Source organism: Tiliqua scincoides, chromosome 5 (assembly GCF_035046505.1).
Source record: "Tiliqua scincoides isolate rTilSci1 chromosome 5, rTilSci1.hap2, whole genome shotgun sequence".
NCBI lineage: Eukaryota > Metazoa > Chordata > Lepidosauria > Squamata > Scincidae > Tiliqua > Tiliqua scincoides.
Window position 1 is genome coordinate 126,227,209 of NC_089825.1, and position 18,854 is coordinate 126,246,062.

The following is an 18,854-nucleotide window of genomic DNA, read 5'->3' on the forward strand; positions in this document are numbered from 1 at the left end:
TCAGCTGGACCAATGCCAGCTTCACAGGGACCGGGAGAATGAATGAGGAGCTTTACCCACAATCCTTTGCCAGAGCAGCTCAGGGTGGTCCCGTGACTGGAGATCCTGCAGCGTCCTGAGGGAAGGGTGCAAGCCACGCTTAGGCCACAAAATCCGCTTACCGGGTAGATTATCAAAGGTTTTGCTGCTTGGCCCATAATGGGATTGTGTCAGTCCTTCATCCACCCACGAACCTTGAAGGGGGCAGCTGTCTCTGTCCACTTCCTAGCTCAGGCACCAGTCCTGCTGTTGAGATGGCGGCCATGGGAGTCAGGACTCAGAAAGCACCTGAGCAGAGACAGGAAGGAGGTCTGTCAAGAAGGCAAAGGCCCAATAGCCACAAACATGTACTTGATAGCCACTGGGCAGCAAACTTCAAACTCAACACACCTGCAGTGGAACCTGTGTAGAGTAGAGAAAGGTCAGCACCTGGAGAGTCTCAAGTACCCAGATCTCTTAGAGGTCTAGGGACAATACCTGAGCACGTGACTGGTGGACAGCGGAATCTGCCTTCATGGCCCAACCATTCCTGTGATCTGTATCAGATCTCTAAGAATGAATTTATTCATTTAGTTTAATGAGGGGCTCTAATTCATTGCTGCTTCATTAACATTTGCAGTGTCTGTGATGCTTTTTTCTCATACTATTCACTGGATCTAAGCCCCCCCCCCCAAGGTTTTACCCTACAATAGAAAAACAATGCATATATAGATGTGGGGACACACACAAAAGGATTAACCACTCTTCCTCCCCATGCAACTTCTCAAATAAAAATTGGTGCTTTGAACATACAAAAGAAAACAAAAAAGCACTGATCTTCCCCATCATCACACAGGGGTCGTTTCCATGAGAGGCTATTCATGTGTCATGAGTTCAGGAGAGAACACAGAGGCAACCTGAAATGACCACTCAGTCTCACCAGTGTAATGCTGAGATTTGCGGTACAGGAAATCTTTGCTTTGGTACTTGAAGACTAACTTGAATAGTTCAGAAAAAGCTTCCACGGACTCCAGTCCCCAGGATTGCCCATGCAGAGGTTTCCCCCCAGAAGGTGTAATGCAGACTGTTAAAATCTCCAGGATTTCTGTCAGTCTGCCTGGAGCTCAATTCCTGGGGACTCCAGGCTGTCATTGAGGGCTGGCAACCTTAACAGTCCCTTCATCAGATGCATGAAGTGAAATCTTTAGTAGGCAGATATATGCTTACAGGTCTAGGGGAAAAAACTGGAAAACAGCAGAATGAATTTGCAAGAGAGAGATGAAATGTGGACACATAGGGCGCAATCCTTACCCCTTCTGTCCGTGCTTTCCAGCACTGGCATAGCGGTGCCAATGGGACGCGTGTTGCACCCTGCAGTTGGGTGTCACTCACGGAGGCCTCCTCAAAGTCAGGGAATGTTTGTTCCCTTACCTCAGAGCTGCATTGCCCTTATGTCAGTGCTGGAAAGCACTGACATAAGGGGTTAGGATTGCACCTATACATAGATCACCCTGCGGGCTGAGGATTTCGCTTCAAGCACTTGATTATCTTTAGTCCACGAAAGCTGCCACTGAAATCAGTGTGTTGGTACAAGGGTGTCTCATGACTCTTTGTTGTCTCTGCTGCTACAGACTAACCCCGGCTGCTTTCCCTCTGAATCTTCCAAGTCGGAACGTCCCAAAATCCACTTCCTGCTCCCAACAGTGTGCAAAATCACCTTGACTTGATTGGGTGGTGTGCAGATTCTCCTCTGGTGAGGATTGCCCAAGAGATGCTGGCCATTTTTTTTATATTTGCTTACGAACCAAAGCCCTCCTTGATCAGGTAGGAAGCCACAGGGGAAAGAAAGCTCCTTCCCATCTTGCAAATGCCTGGGTTTTTGTCCTGGAATGTGGGGAAACGTCCCCTAGCCCCAAAGGCAGGTTCATCTTGTCCTGGTTTACTCGGGATAATCCTCACTGCTGTCCTGTGCAGGGACCGAAATGCCCTGGCCAAGACCGGCTCCTTCCAAGAGCGACACTGTTTGGGGGGGGGGAACCACAGTTCTTATGACAACAGGAAAGAATGCGTTGTGCATTTTTCTGAGTTCAAAGTCAGACAACCAGGAAAGAAGAAGGTTAAACAACCTCCCTTTTCTCTGGAGCTGCCAACCTTTTGCAGGGAATCCAGAAGCCTTCACTCACAGCAGCTCACTCCATGCCAGTCTTTCGACCTCTGGGTTGCCTTCGACCTGTCTTAGACCGGTGGCAGTGGCATAGCTAGAAGGGGTGCAAAGGACTAAGTTTTGCACACAGCATGCAAGTGGCCCCTCCCCTTCAAAGCCAGGTGTGGGCCTCTGTTTTGCTCCCACCACCTGGAATGGTCCAAAGGGGAGGAGGGCCACTTGCACAGTGCATTCAGGCGCCTGCAGAACTTAGTGCTTTGCATCCTCTCTAGCTTCGCCACTGACTAAGCGGGAACATGATGGAGGTTTATAAAATCCTGCATGGTGTGGAGAGAGTGGAAAGAGAGAAGATTTTTCTCCCTCTCCCCTAACACTAGAACTCAAGGTCACCCCACCAAATGGACTGGAAGGACACCCAGGCCCAAAGTAGACTTCGCCCGATGCTGGCTTAGAGTGTGGGGAACACTGCCAGGAGGTGGAGTGATGAAAAACATTACAGTAGAGGGTTGAGCGATGGCCATTTCTCCTGATAGTTGTAGGAAGCCTCCAGATCCAGAGGCAGTGTACTTCTGAATGCTATTGCGGGGGAGGGCTGTTGGCTCCACACCCTCCCACTGAAAATAGTGGTGATTTCTTTTGGGAACGGTTGGACCGGGCAGTGGTTCTGGGGTCACACAGATGTTGGACCAGTCTGGCTCTTCTGAAAGTCTTACAGCTTCAGAAATAAGCAAATCACTCCCAAAAATTGGTGGAAAACTGTACCTCTGAGCCCATGACTAAAGACTGCTTGAATGCAGAAGACAGGACATCCACTAAAATTGAGTGTCAGGAGAGCAGAAACAAAGATAATATTTCTTTACCCAGAGTATAATGAATCTGTGGAACTCCTTGCCACAGGATGTGGTTATGGCGCCAGATGCCTTGAAAAGGAATTGGGCAGATTGATGGAGGTAACATCCATCACAGGTTCCAAGCCACGATGGGTGACGGGCTTTTGGCCTGCTTCAGCAGGGCTTTTCTTATGTTCCTATGTTCTTATGCAGGTGACACCCAGGCGTCATGGATATAGGGGGTCTGGAGACGGTGGTGGCTAACTCGGCCTATGTGTCAGCTCGCGGGAGCGGAGACAGCAGCAGCCTCTCTGCACGGGACAAGAAGATGCGGGCCAGGCTGAAGCTGCCCCACATCACCCAGTGCGAGCACCTCAAGGACTCCCTGGACCTGGACTTCAACCATGTCTGCGTGAAGCAGCCCATTGGCAAGAGGCTCTTCCAGAAGTTCCTGGAGGAGACCGACGAGTTCAAGGCTGTAGCAGGGCTGTGGGAGAGCATGGAGGACTACAACACGACAGAAGAGGCCAATCGGCCCCAGGCTGCTCAGAAGAGCATCAACAAGTACTTCGACTCTGCCTCCAAGGAGTTCTGCTCCTTCCTGGAGGAGAAGACGATCATGAGGGTGAAGGAAGATGCCAAGCACGGACATGGGGCCCTCTTCAAAGAGTCTGAGCAGCTCCTGCTGAAGCACCTGGAGGCCCAGGCCTACGGCAAGTTCAAGGGCAGCCTCTACTTCTTCCGCTTCCTGCAGTTCAAGTGGCTGGAATCCCAAAGCGTCACAGAGGAATGGTTCCTGGACTTCCGGGTGCTGGGGAAGGGCGGCTTCGGGGAGGTGTGTGCCTGCCAGATGCGGGCCACGGGCAAGATGTATGCCAACAAGCGCCTCAACAAGAAGCGACTCAAAAAGCGTCAAGGATACGAGGTGAGGGGTGGTCGCGGCTGAGCAGAGTCCAAGGGTACGCAGGTGCGTTGGCATAGCCAGCGGTTGGGACGGTAAATACTGCAGGCACCGAAATGTGCTGGGTAAGTGTTCCCTCCCACTCGCTGACGGAGCCATTCTGGGCAGCAACAGCAATGCTGAAGTTTTGCCGCCCAGGATGGCTCTGACTGCGACCAGGAGGGGCTGCTTACACGGCACTTTGCAGCACTGCAGTACTTACTGCAGTACTTAAGCTATCCTGGCTATACTACTGATGGGGAGGAACCTCAGTTTCAGGGGAGCTCAGATCCTTAAGCACAGAAAGAGTGCACCCCTGCGCCACTTCTGTCCACGCATCGTCAGTGGAGCTGAAGTGAGAGGTGCGAGTGGGTGGGTGTGATCTGGGCTAATGCAGAATCTCCAGCCTCTGCTCCTCTTGTGAGTCACTTGCACGTGTTGTCAGCTGCATTAAGACAGCCAGACGCTGAGGACAGGGCACTCCTGGGTAAAGGCTGAAGCATGAGGGGCTTCCAGCCTGGAAGAGACCCACAAATGGTTATTAGTCGAGCTTCCATGTTCAGGAGTAGTCTGCCTCTGAACCTCATCGCTGGGAAGGCCCTTGCCCTTGCATCCTGCTTGTGGGCTACCTGGGAGTCCTATTTATTTATCTAGGTCAGCCATTTTCAACCACTGTGCTGCGGCACATTGGTGTGCCGTGAGTGGTCCACAGGTGTGCCACAGGAATTTGGGAGAAAGTCATTTATTAGTAGGGTCAATGGGGGGGAGGTGTAAGTCCCCCACTGGCTGCATTGTGTGCCTTGTCAGTTGTCAAAAACCTAATGTTGCGCCTTGACAGATTTAGTGCCTTGTCAATGTGCTGTGAGATAAAAAAAGGTTGAAAATCGCTGATCTGGGTATACTGTATATGCTTTATATATACACTGTATCTATGCACATGCCCCCTTACCTCCTCATGACAGCCCTGCAAAGTACTTTAGGCTGAGGGAGAGGCTGCTTCTCCCGACCCCAAGGTAGGCCTGGTCTTCCAGGCACCCCAGACCAGGCCTGAGCACCTCCCTTCACAGCATGGGGTTCAGGGATCCAGAAAAGGAGCAAAGAGTCCTGGCCGGGCACGAGCCTGCCACTCCTGCAAGTGCCACCCTGCCCAGAGCTGCCCTCAACTCTGACTGATTCTGGGAGGCTTCTGTCCCCACCACAATATGGCATCACTGACCCAACCAACCAGGCCCCACAAACAGCTCCGGGATTGCTTTCCAGAGTCGCCTGGAGGTCAGGGCTTAATTCCTCCACAGCCCCCCCCAATATGGTGTTAGGAAAGGCCACGGAGCCTCACACCCCCAGCCACTTGCGGGGAATTCCGGGCTGCAGCATTGCAGCTTGCAGGTTTCAGGGGTGTTGGGTCTAGACCTCCCATGAAGATCTGGGCGTGTGCAGGGCCTCACCACCCTGAAAGGGTTCCTCAGGCTATCATTGGGCAAGAGCCCAAAATCTAGAGTCTGCTGGTGACTCGCACGGGTTTAGCGCATGCAGGCACACAGGGGTCCACAAAGGAGAGTGCCCAAGAAACCAGTGCAGCCTGGCACAGACCCGCTCAACAGAGACATGCAATCAACCCTGGCAGTCGTCATCCCACGAGGAGGATGACTCTGACTGAAGCTAATTCTGGAGATTTTGTTTCCAACATGATGCAGCCTCGGAAATTCCTAGAAGCCCAATTAAAATCTCCAGGTTTGCTTGCAGGAGTTGCCCGGAGACCGAGGCTGATCCCTGGAGACCCCAGGCTGATCCTGGAGGGTCGGCAACCCTAAGAGACAAGATGTCAAAACAGGTGAACTGCCAGCCCTCTGGGCAAGCGAAGGTGGCAACTCCAGCCACTCCACCAGCTTCAGAAAATGGAGCATCTCCAGCACACACAGGCCCTGGCCCCTTCATCTCATGGGGTGGGGCTGGAATGTGTCTGAACCTCAACAGTATTTCCAGCAGCTGTTTGGGGTGGTTCCCCTGCCTTGAATGCATGAAGCCAGGCCAAAATCAGTGGCCAGCCAGTCCTCTAGTCTTCCATGATCAGAGGGCCGCCCAACCACTCCCCCTTCCCTCTGAGATTTCGAAGGCCTGGACTGATTCTCAGCTCTGGATGAGCGCCCCAAATAAATATCCTGGCCAAGCCCCTCCCTCTCTTGCAACCTCTGTGTGCACCCACAAGCATCTTTGTGCTTGAACCTAAGCAACCTAGGTTTGAAAATGTTATAGAGTTACCGGACTGAAGGAGTGGAAGTCACCTGGCCATTCCATCCCACCTGTATATAGTATACGCACCTAGACCAGGGGTGTCAAACGTATGGCACTGGATGCGACCTCCAAAAGCTCTTTATCAGGCCCCCATTATAACAGGGCTCTCCCAGCATGATAAGTGGGTCCTCTTATATCTGTGATTAAGATCTGCACACTTTCTCTTCTGTCATTTGCAGTTAATGAGTTCCTATGTGAGAACAAAGTGCTCATTCCTGGCCAACATCTGCTTAATGACATCCCTTTCTGCTTCATGATGGCCCTCAACAGGTGCCAAGAATGCTGTTTGGCCCACTATATGAAACAAGTTTGATACTCCAGAACTAGACAGACAGGTTGGGCTGCCCCCTTGGGAGGCACATGCCAATCTCAGTAGGAGGCTTGGCTACTCCAGACATGAAGAAGGACCCAAATCCACATCCAGCATGTGGCTGACTGGGACCTGCATTTCTAGCAGGGGACAGAGACTGCTGCAGGAGCAGGTCTCAGCAGCTGTTAGAAGCCTCTGGGAGGATGAGAAGTGTCCAGAGATCAGGGGAAAAACAAGAAGCAATGCATGCATCACAGTCATCGAAATGGCCTCACCCTGAAAACCATTGCCCAAGAACAGCTGTCAACTTGGCTCACTTGCCCTCTTTGGGCCTGCGTTGTGTCTCTCTCAAACTACATGCAACAGGTGTTGGCAACTGGTACCCTGGATAGGGTGGCCAACGGACAGAACTGGCCTGGAATTTCCCAGAATCTGCATCAATCTCTGGGTGACCACCCCAAAAAAAATTCTGAAGATTTTGACAAGGCCTCCTTGGTTGTGTTGGGGAAAAAAATCCTCTGGGTACAGCTTTGGTCCCGGGCAACACTTACTTGAGCCAAACTCAAGTCTTCCTGTACACCCCCTTCAAAATCTCTCTCCTTCTTCCTCTCCTCAGTGGGCCTTGTCCATCCCTTGTCCTGGAGCTTTTTGTGGAACACAGACAGGCTTGTGGAGGCCAGGGGAGAAGGGATTCCCCTGCACCCACATAGATCTGTCATAGATCTCTTCAACCACTAGCGTAGCTAGACGGGGTGCAAAGCACTAAATTTTTCGCGGATATGCCTCCGTTTTGCTCCCACCACCCGAAATGGCTCCAAAGGGGAGTGGCCACTTGCAGGTCATGTTCAGGCACCTGCAAAGCTTAGTGCATCGCACCCCCTCTAGCTATGCCACCGTCTTCAACTTGTTTCAGGAAGGAGGGAAACGGCTCTTGTGTGTGCAGCTGAACAGGGAATATATAGTTGCTGAACTGTGCACACAGCCATTATCAGACATGTAGTTGTGCTAAGAGAGATTAAGGGCCCCGTCATATCTAGCTTTCCAGCACCAATGCAGCCGTGAATGTACTGCATCCTGTGGTGGTGGTGGGGCAGTCACAGAGGCCTCCTCAAACAAACATTCCCTTACCTCGGAGCTGCACTGCAGCTGCATCAGAGCTGGAAAGTGGGGTTGGATTGGGCCCCAAGTCTATGGGGATGCTCTCCTGTCACTCTCTGTCCAGGTTAGTAAGTTTGTAAGTCCATTCTATTTGGCTGAGCTGCGGTACTTGCATGTCTGAGTAGACCATTTTCTATGCAGCAAGATGAACCTGCTGCTCACCACAAACTGTGCTCCATTAATGTTTGAGGTCTGCATGACACAGTACAGCATCTCCTTGCTGGCCACTGCGCTCCACGTGCACAGCCAGCACATCACCATCTTGCTCCCCCCCCATCCCTGGATTATTTTCAGCCCCATACAAATTAGCCATTCTAATCCTCCAGCCACTTATTCCCTGGAAATGAGCTTGCGATTGAGCCGCTGCTCACGGGCCACGGCAGCAAGTCCTGCAAAGAAGGTGTCACTGCAAATCAGCATGGACCACGCTCCAAGGGGTGGGGGGTCAGGCAGGGGCACCCTCCCTGTAGTGCACCAGATCTTCTGCTGGAGGAAGAATGGGTGCTTCGCCACTATGCTTAGAAAAAGGGGTTTTTTGCCAGCACCTCCTTTCTTGCCTTCACCCCACGCCCCTCCCAACATGTAGACCAAAGGCCCTGTCCTTGGGGAAGCATGTCTGCTTTCCAAGTCTGGAGCTCAACCTGAGCCAGTTGTTGGCCACTGAACCTGGTGTTAAAGCTCTGGTGCACCCCATGATAGAGGTGGGCTGATGAGGCTGGCACCCTGATTCCAGCTGGCTCAGCCTGCCTGTCTCCCTGGGCCGGCAGCATCATTCATGCAGGCCAAAGTCCCACCTCCCTGGCCAGGGGGCCTGCGCAGATAACTGCCTTGTGGGCTGCCCTGACCGCTCCCTGCATTGTTGCTCCTGCCTCTCAGGGGGCAATCGTGGAGAAGAGGATCCTTGCCAAAGTCCACAGCCGCTTCATTGTCACCTTGGCGTACGCCTTCCAGACCAAGAACGACCTCTGCCTCATCATGACACTCATGAACGGTGGAGACCTGCGGTGAGCATCCTTGGGGCGGGCGGGCGGGGCTGGAGAAGGTACCTGGCACTCTGTAGCTCCCCCACCCAGGCTGGAGATGGGACACCTTGGAGGGGGGCATTGCGCAGGCCTGCTGTCCCCTGCCAGGGGAGAGCAGGCGCCCCCTTCCCCCAAGTGCGAGAGGCGTCCATTTCTGAGCTGGAATGGCTGAGCCCTCAGCAAGGGACGTGGTGGGGGGGAGGAGGAGGGTAGCAATCTTTGCCATGTGAAGAGGGGCCGTGTTACAAGTGTGTGCCTCCCTCTGCTAAGCTTGTAAATGTTGGCAGAGGCATGCCCATATATGCACCCCTTGGTGCTCCTTGGTGGGAGAGAATCTGTGGAACTCCTTGCCACAAGATGCGGTTATAGTGTCTGGCCTAGATGCTTTTAAAAGGGGATTGGACAGATTTCTGGAGGAAAAGTCCATCACAGGCTATAAGCCATGATACCTCCTGGTTTTAGGCCGTCTCAGAATGCCAGGTGCAAAGCAGTGGCGATAGGACACAGGGATCTTGTTGTCTTGTGTGCTCCCTGAGGCATCTGGCGGACCACTGTGCAATACAGGAAGCTGGACTAGATGGGCCCCCTTTGGCCTGATCCAGCAGGGCTCTTCTTATGTTCTTATGAGGGTCTCCAGTTGCTGCTCCTTCATACAAAGCAGCACTTTGCAAACTCTTTAGCACCGCAACTCAATTTTTAGCACAACAGTCTATTGAGACCCACATCGCGGCTGACACAAGGCCCAGGACTCACTGCTGGCTGCCGCTCTCGTCCCCAGAACTGGTGTTGAAATCAGGCATGTCAGTGATGTCCTGCAGAGTTAGGACAGAGTTTACAGAGTGGTGTAAAATAAAACACATTCCCTTACAAAAATGGAGGTCACTTTAAAAAAGTGATTTATGGCAATAGTCATTCCTACTGTGAAGATTTGAAGCGCTCATCAGCGAGAGCAGCAGCCAGAGGTGAGTCCTGGGCCTTTACGACCCACCAAAAATTGGCTTGTGGCCCACTGGTGGGTTGTGACCCACAGTTTGGGAACCACTGATAGAAATCAGTAAGAGTGGCAGGTGATTCGTCGATTTGCTGACACTAAAAATGAGCACATTTAAGTGCCTCTCAAATATCAGGTTTTCCAAGCATGTTGAAATGCTATTTGGATGAAGAACGCTACTGACCCCTAGTCAGAACGAGCTCCAGAATACCAGTGCTGGTTGTTCTCTTTCTGCCCCAGGTACCACGTCTATAACGTCGATGAGAAGAACCCTGGGTTTTCAGAATCCCGAGCCATTTTCTACACAGCTCAGATCATCTGTGGCTTGGAGCACCTCCACCAAAACCGTATCATCTACAGGGACCTCAAGCCGGAGAACGTCCTGTTGGACGATGCAGGCAAGGAGATGCTGCGGTGGCTGTCACAAACTGGAGCTTGCCAAAGTCGTAGGCCAAGAAGTAAAAGGACCAAGGAAGCCCAGCTTGGCTTCTCTGACAGCTGAGAAGCTGAGAGTGCCAACTGACCAGGGAAAGACAGTAGCCTGGTCTGCCCTCTGCCTTTAACAGGACCTTGATCTGCAGAAGTCAGCAGGTGAAGGATGCAGGTCTTCCATGGCATGGAGATAATCACCTGTCATTTCTGCAGATCCAGCTGCAGTTAAATGTACAGGAGCAGAGGTGTGTAAAAACAGTTGGCAATACAACTGCTAGCCTCTGTAAGCCTTCTATGAAATTGTCACGGGGCTACCTGGTGACTTTTCAGTACCTTTGACCCTAACTCTGATACAGCAGGCCCTCTGTATTTGCAGGGGAGCACCTCCACATAACCCCCCCTTGTGATACTGAAATGCACAGATAAAGAAATCTGGGGGAGGTCAGGGCTGTGTGGCCTCAGGGACTCACCTGGAGGCTGTGCCAGGCCCTCTGGAAGTTGTGCAGGCTTCCAGTATCTTCACAAGTCCTCGTGGATGCAACCAGAATGTGCTTCTGGATCACATCCATGACTTCAGTCACACCTGGGTGTTGTTCTGAGGCTGGAGAGGGCCCATGGAGTGGGCTGCAGGCCTTTCCCAGTCTCAGGACACTTCCCAGAAGTGACCTGAAATCGCAGGCATGAACTGGAATTGACTTCCGATTGCATCCGGGAGGCCCTCTGAGCTGGGGCTCAAAATCCGCAGACACTGAGGGCCTGCTGGGCTGAAAACCAAGCTTTCGGTCAGTTTGTTAACCTTTGCTTTAGGGAAAGACTTCCAATCGATACATTTTGGTGAGTGCTCCTCTGCCTCCAAATGTTTCCCCCGAAATTCCGTTTCCCAGCATCAGTCACCATCTTAAGAGCCGTCTCCAGGACTTTGCGGACATTTAAAAAACTTTTTAAACCCACTGAAATGTGGGCAGATAAACTAGCACCAGTGCAGAAAGTGGTTCCCAGAAGGACCAGAAGGGATGCTGTGAGGGTGCCAGGGGTGGGAAGGCAGGACATCTCTGCCTTCCAGCCATCTCGGGCGGCCTGGCAGATGCTGGGGTTCGCTGCAGTCCCAGCTGCGGAGGCAGGAGAGCCAAAGAGGTTTTGCGGAGCTGTTTCAAATGTGTAAAATACAAACTGCCGTTTATAACATCCTTGACTTCCAGGTGTTGGGAACAAGACCAAAGTAAAGTCACAAGTAAAATCATCTTTTAAATTCAAAGTGGGCATTTTGAAATGTTGAGTTAGAATTCAAATGTTTCCCCAAATCGCAGCTGGCCCAACCGTGGGGCAAGGGGATGTGGATTGTGAGGAGTTGGGGGGTGCATTTTACCCTGTTGACGCTTCCCTCCAGCCCCCTGCTGAGGTGGGCCACGGTGATCCCATTCTTCTGAGCGAAATGCAGCTCCTCCCCCCTCCTTGCCTTGCTCCCCATGCTGTTTCCTTAAAACCAGAAGCGCTGGACTTGTGGCTTCATTTGCAGGGACAGCACACGCCACCCCTTCAAACATAACTGAACGTCTCACACTTCTGGGTTGGACAAAACCGTGCAAGAAGCACAGGAAGGAGCTCTTTCTTCTCTACGGCGCCCCAGCAGAGGTGGCAGCCGTGGGGCGGCACTCCTGATTGAACTGCCCTTGCCCCAAATTGTGGATTTTTTCAGATTCAATCTCTATTCTATTTATTTATTATAAATACAGTCGGCCCACGTATGATCGACTTGTGCAAAATCAGGTAAACACGCTCACTCCCCCCCCCAAAAAGAGAAAAACAATAGTATAAAAGGTTGATGATCTGGTTGTGAAGGAGACTGGTAGCACACCAACAGCAGGGCAGGGGTCAGTCCACCCCAGGTGCATGCTGTAAGGGGTTCCAGTGTGCCTGCCCCTTCAAATGCTGGGTAAATCTAGCCTCCTCTGAGGGGAGTCTTGAAACAGAGGCCTGGTCTACCCGCCATTCAAATGCTGGATAGATCTGGCCTCCCTCTCTTGGTGAATCTCAAGGCAGAGGCCAGGTCTAGCTGTGGATTTGAGCAGGCAAGAGCGGGGAGGTGGGAGCAATCCGCCCCAGGGACTGGTGGTGCTAGGTATGCCTTTGGGGGAGACAGGATCACTCTCATGGACAGATCACTCTCTGGTGAGCTTTAGACTGGCAACAATTGCTCGCCCCTGCAAAGACAGGGGACCAAATTATATGGTCCACCCATGGAGACGGATGGATCCAGATGGTTTCCTGAGAGCTCTGGGAGATTTCTCAGCCTCCCAGGTTGGTGACTCACCTGATGCCTAAGCTAAAGTTCCTCACCTAAGCTAAGTGCCTCACCTAAGCTAAAGTTATTTCATCCACCATTTTTACATTGCTATCTTCTATAATACAGTAATAATAATAAATTCAGTTAATTAATTAAATCATGGGGGAGGCACCAAAATATTAGTTTGCCTCGGGTGACAGATGGGCTGGGTACGCCACTGAGTCTGACCGTACATGGGCTGAGATGTCTGTGATCTGCTCCACTCAGCTCCTTGAATGATGCTGTGATGAGTTCACAAAGCACTTTGCAGATAAAAGCACTTACGTTGGCCACATTTGACTTGGACTCTGGATTACCCTGCTAATTGGGTAAGAGGCACTTTTTCAAGTGGGTGCTCCTCTTTTTAGCAGGGGGAGAGTAACTAGCCCACCTCACCCCAGCACTGTCTGTTCTAGTGGCTGTCTGCTGGTATTCATTTGCATCTTTTTAGATTGTGAGCCCTTTTGGGACAGGGAGCCATTTAGTTATTTGATTTTTCTCTGTAAACCGCTTTGTGAACTTTTAGTTGAAAAGCGGTATATAAATACTGTTGATTGATTGATTACCCGTTCTGGAAGTAGTCTCCATGGCATCTGCCAAGTCCACCGTTATGGATTCTTTTCACCTGATACAGCCTGAGGATGTGGATAGGATTCTCTGGTGCTTGAGACCCTCGGTGTGCCCACTTGACCCTTGCCCAGCTTGGCTAATATGATCTGCACAGATCGGTCTGGCTGACTGGGTGGAACCAACTGTTTAATTCATCTTTATGGGAAAGCTCACATTTATTTCACTGTTTAACATTAGAAGTGTTTGGGGTCTTCATTTAGACGTTTTGTGATGTATTTGTGACCAAAAATATGCTATAGGAACTGAACTCCTGTTTACATATATCCGGAGGGATAGCTAGAGGGGATGCAAAGCACTAAGTCTTGCAGGGGCCTTATCGCACTATGCAAACAATCCCCCCCCCCATTAGAGCCATTCCGGGTGGTGGGAGCAAAATGGAGGCGCGGTGAGACTCCCTGCAAAACTCAGCGCTTTACACGCCCTTTAGCTACACCACTGGAGGAAGCTGAAAGGTGACTACATGTCTCTTGTACTGGGCATATTTGTTGGATTTAAGGAAGTTTGGGCTATACACAATTTTGGCTTTATGCCCCAACCCTTGACACACAGCCCTTGCGTAAGATGTGGGCTGACTGTATTTATTCCCTACCTTTCTTCCCACAAACATGGGATGCCAAGGTCAGTATTCACCTTTCTGTGTTTCTTATCCATGGTTTTTTCTCCCTCTCTCCCAGGGCATGTACGCCTTTCGGATCTGGGCTTGGCAGTGGAACTGCCAGACGGGAAAGATAAGACCACAGGGTATGCAGGGACACCAGGTAAGTGCTTGCAGGGGACATGGAGATGGGGGCTGACCATGGGCACAATGCTCTCTTGTTGTAGTATTCACACAGTTCTTGCTCCCCCTCTCCATCCTGTAGGATTTATGGCTCCAGAGCTACTCAAAGGGCTGGAGTATGACTCGAGTGTTGATTATTTTACGCTGGGAGTGACCCTCTTCGAGATGATTGCAGCAAAAGGACCTTTTCGCAGCCGGGGAGAGAAGGTACGATCACCTGTAAAGGTCAGATCCAGATTCTCTCTGAGTGCACAGGGAGTTGCTCTGGGTGACCGTACAGAAGACGGGGCAGCAGAGGACAATAGAAGACCATCACCCCTCAGTTCCAAAGGACATGGGTCCTCAGCGCCACTGCACTAGGTGTTGGGTGGGAATCAAGGACACAGATAGCCATGTTCTAACCCACTCCTCTCAGTGTCTCCTGGGACTGAAGCCGTAGGCTTGAGGCAGAGAATACCCCCTCCTGTGCCCAGGCATGGGCAGAAGGCCAGGCTCGTGGCCCACCTTGAGGCTTGGTGCTGTTTCCCAGCCATGGGGGCTACTCTTCCATGCCCCTCGTGGGTCCAGCAAGGGCCCTGAGGCCCACGCTCACTCCAGGTGCTTCTTCCAAGCAGGCAGTGGAATCTGGAATGACATTCTCTGTTCACAGCATCGGGTTCCTGCAGACATCCCTTCCTCCATGCTGTTCGAGCGGTGCACTGGTGAGTCAGGTTAGGCTGAGCAATCGTCAGTGGCCCCGGATCGCCTAGAGCAGCTGATGGGCGATTCACCAGCAAGGCCCCTCACTCACAAACCAGCACTCTCTCCACCAGATTAGAAACGGCTCAGAATCCAGGCACTGTCCTTGCCAGCCCCAGGCATAAGAACATAAGAACAGCCCCACTGGATCAGGCCACAGGCCCAAATAGTCCAGCTTCCTGTATCTCACAGCGGCCCACCAAATGCCCCAGGGAGCACACCAGACAACAAGAGACCTGCAAGGCTTCCTGGGAATTGTAGTTTAAGAACATAAGAACAGCCCCACTGGAGCAGGCCATAGGCCCATCTAGTCCAGCTTCCTGTATCTCACAGCGGCCCACCAAATGCCCCAGGGAGCACACCAGATAACAAGAGACCTGCAAGGCTTCCTGGGAATTGTAGTTAAGAACAGCCCCACTTGATCAGGCTATAGGCCCATCTAGTCCAGCTTCCTGGATCTCACAGCAGCCCACCAAATGCCCCAGGGAGCACACCAGATCACAGGAGACCTCATCCTGGTGCCCTCCCTTGCATCTGGCATTCTGACATAGCCCATTTCTAAAATCAGGAGGTTGCGCATACACATCATGGCTTGTACCCCGTAATGGATTTTTCCTCCAGAAACTTGTCCAATCCCCTTTTAAAGGCGTCTAGGCTAGACGCCAGCACCACATCCTGCGGCAAGGAGTTCCACAGACCGACCACACGCTGAGTAAAGGAATATTTTCTCTTGTCTGTCCTAACTCTCCCAACACTCAATTTTAGTGGATGTCCCCTGGTTCTGGTGTTATGTGAGAGTGTAAAGAGCATCTCCCTATCCACTCTGTCCATCCCCTGCATAATTTTGTATGTCTCATTCATTTCCCCCCTCAGGCGTCTCTTTTCTAGGCTGAAGAGGCCCAAACGCCGTAGCCTTTCCTCATAAGGAAGGTGCCCCAGCCCAGCAGTCATCTTAGTCGCTCTCTTTTGCACCCTTTCCATTTCCAGAATGCATCAAGGCATTCCAGAGCTTGCTGTGCTCTCCTCCTGCTTTGCTCTGATGCATTCAGACAGTATACTGTGATGTTAGCATACTGTGCAATGGCAGTGCCAGTCCAGAGCTGAGGCCTGAGTTCTAGAAAAGGTATTGAGAATAAGACAGCTAAAATCATAATGCCATTGTACAAATCGATGGTCAGGCAACACCTGGAGTATTGCGTCCAGTTCTGGTTGCCACACCTCAGAAAGGACATAGTGGAAATGGAAAAGCAGCAAAAGAGAGCAACCAAAATGATTCCTGGGCTGGGGCACCTTCCTTATGAGGAAAGGCTACAGCGTTTGGGCCTCTTCAGCCTAGAAAAGAGGTGCCTGAGGGAAGACATGATTGAGGCATATAAAATTATGCAGGGGATGGATGGAATGGATAGAGAGACGCTCTTTTCCCTCTCACATAACACCAGACCCAGGGGACAGCCACTAACATTGAGTGTTGGGAGAGTTAAGAAGGACAAAAGAAAATATTTATTTACCCAGTGTGTAATTAGTCTCTGGAACACCTTGCCACAGGAAGTGGTGATGGCATCTCGCCTAGATGCATTTAAGAGGCAATTGGACAAATTTCTGGAGGAAAAGTCCATCAAGTCACGATAGGTATGTGAGATGCAGGCTACCTCAAATTGCCAGATACAGGGGAGGGCAACAGGACGCAGGTTGCATCTTGCTATCTTTTGTGCTCCCTGAAGCATTTGGTGGGCCGCTGTGAGATCCAGGGAGCTGGACTAGATGGGCCTTGGGCCTGATCCAGCGGGGCTCTTATGCAGCGTGCCAAATGCTGCCCCTTCCTTAACTGCTATGTGCAAATCTGTGCCCCTCCCCCTCCTTCCTGAACTGGAAGAGAGGGCAGAGCGGAAGAGGACGTGGAGAGGAGAGTGGTCCAGCCCACCATTCACGTCCTCCACACTTGCTTCTCCACTCTGCCTCCCTCTTCCAGGCCAGGGAAGAGTAGGAGATGTGAAGATGAATAGGCAGATGGAGGTGGACGCCCCCTGGCAATCTTCTGCCTGAGGCAAATGCCTCAGTTGGCCTCATGGATGGGCCATCCCAGTGCCAGCCTGTCCAGGGTCAACTGGCAAAGCACTATAGAGGCTTTCTCTGGACTGCCTCTTCATCATTTCCCATTCAGCATGACCAGCATTATGGTGAATAACAGGAATGGCTCCTTAAGGGTCTGCTCTGGGCAGGGCCAGAAAGCCACTCCATTTTACTCTCCAAAACATGCTACGTGCACGCAGAGTTAAAAAGCCTGCGGAGGCTTCCTTACTAGGTCAATCTGTCCAAAACCTCTGGTTGGAAATGAGCAGCAGCAGCCCAAAGGGCCTCAAGGGTGGTGGGATGTGGAGCCTAGTGGTTGGAGCAGGGAGGGGCAGGGCAGTGAGAATGGAAGGACCACCCATTGCCCTAGAGTCTGAGCTACCCCACATGACTGTGGGGAAGAACAGTCGCTACAGTGTGGCAGCCGTGAGTATGAGGTCAAGCCCCCGTCACCTCAGTGGCGATTGTGCAGAAGCTCGCACTGGACCGTCCCGCAGTGGGTTCCTCTGTCCCTCCCACTGCTCCGAGGGGTGCTCCAGCTCCTCTGACTGGGGATTCCCCCAGAGGGCCGAACCACCTTTGGCCGCCCTGCAACGTTCTGCTTGTCCCTCCTTCCCCTCCACCTGCTGCAGGTAGAGAACAAGGAAGTGACCCGCCGCATCCTGAACGACCCCGTGACGTACCCCGAGACATTCAGCGCGGAGTGCAAGGCCTGCTGCGAGGGGCTGATGGCCAAAGACCCCGCCGGGCGCCTGGGCTTCAAGAACAACGAGTGTGCTGAGCTCAAGGGCCACCCGCTCTTCCAGAAAGTGAACTGGGGCCGTCTGGATGCAGGTGATCAGTCGCCAGCATCCCAGGGTGGTGGGGAGATGCCCTGGCTTCTGTCTGCAGCCCACAAGGACTCCACAAGGTCTGCTGCAGGTCTTGTGCTGGCAGCAGGGGGCAGGGAGTGGGCTCTGCTGGCAGGCTGCCTCCACACATGCAACTCTCTCTCCCCATCCAGGCCTGGTGGAGCCGCCCTTCGTGCCAGACCCCAAGGTGGTCTATGCCAAAGACATTGGCTCCGTGGGCGCCTTCTCCACGGTGAAAGGTGTGGTGATTGACGACACCGACAAGGCATTCTACAGCGACTTCTCCACAGGAAACATCCCCATCCCCTGGCAGGAGGAGATGATCGAGATGGGGGTCTTCGGGGAGCTGAACGTCTGGGGCGCCAAGGGCTCTGTTCCACGGGACCTGGACCGCAATGTGTCCCCAGACAGTGTCTCCAGCAAGTCGGGGACCTGCCTTCTGCTCTGAGGGGAGCAGCCAGGCTCTCTCCCTGCTCAGGCTGCCTCCGGATTACAAAGAAGGAAACAGCTGGCATTGGGGGCGACAGTCAGGATGGGCCTTGGCAGACGGGTAAATCCCTGCCCTTGATGCCACAGTGCCATCCCAGGAGTTCAGACTCCCCACCTACCTTGCCTAACCAAGCAGACTCCACCTCTGCCCCAAGGCCGATGCCAGCATTCCGGGGGAGGCTTGCTCGCTGCCCTGCCCCTCCCTGCTCCAACCACTAGGCTCCACGTCCCACCACCCTTGAGGCCCTGTGGGCTGCTGCTGCTCGTCTCCTGACCTACACTGCAGAGCAAAAGGTGGTTTCCTAGGAGGACTCCTGGATCCTGTTTCCAGTTTGGCTTGGGAAGTGAAAGCAACTGGTTGGGGCAAGAGGAAGTGGTGTTGTGGTGTGGAGAGACTCTGGTGTCCTTCTGCAAAGGAGCTGCAGACAAAGGCATTCCCAGGACCTGGTTCTTTTCCCAGCTCCACAGAGGTGCTCGTCTCTGAGGGTGCAAACTGGTGCTGAAGAAACAAGAACACAAATTCCTTTCCAAGTAGCTTCCTCAGAAGCAGCTTCCCAGAGCCCCGGCTGTGTCCTTGACTGGGTTTGGTGGTCAGTTCAGGGCAGGTGGCTTGCCTCTGGGTTGGGTGGTTGTTCTGGATACCCAGAAGCAGTAAGCAAGAAACCAAGTTGATGCCACCACAGCCAGGAGCACTTTGGGCTTCTGGATTGGTGACAGTACAACCCTTGGCAGTCCATGTCTGGGGGAAGACAGGCCTTGGCCTTTCCTCATGCATCACGTGCATGAGCTAAAGCATCTGTCTTGAGGGCCACTGCCCA

The 18,854-nt window shown here is 52.5% G+C and overlaps 1 protein-coding gene across 1 annotated transcript; it reads left to right on the plus strand.

The window, feature by feature from the left end:
- Window positions 1-3,241: 3,241 nt before the first annotated feature.
- GRK1 (G protein-coupled receptor kinase 1) lies at window positions 3,242-17,995 on the plus strand. Its single transcript, XM_066631097.1, has 7 exons — window positions 3,242-3,937; window positions 8,589-8,716; window positions 9,966-10,123; window positions 13,785-13,868; window positions 13,971-14,095; window positions 17,329-17,530; window positions 17,700-17,995. Exons 1-7 carry the CDS (start codon window positions 3,242-3,244, stop codon window positions 17,993-17,995), a joined length of 1,689 nt encoding a protein of 562 aa, XP_066487194.1.
- The last annotated feature ends 859 nt before the right edge of the window (window positions 17,996-18,854 follow it).

What these genes read in the sequence shown, in the direction of transcription:
- GRK1 (XM_066631097.1), top strand. Translation starts at nt 3,242, where the DNA reads ATGGATATAGGGGGTCTGGAGACGGTGGTGGCTAACTCGGCCTATGTG. An exon ending in TTCGCAGCCGGGGAGAGAAG is followed by an intron (nt 14,096 to 17,328) that starts GTACGATCACCT and finishes CACCTGCTGCAG; the next exon opens with GTAGAGAACAAGGAAGTGAC. An exon ending in CTGGGGCCGTCTGGATGCAG is followed by an intron (nt 17,531 to 17,699) that starts GTGATCAGTCGC and finishes CTCCCCATCCAG; the next exon opens with GCCTGGTGGAGCCGCCCTTC.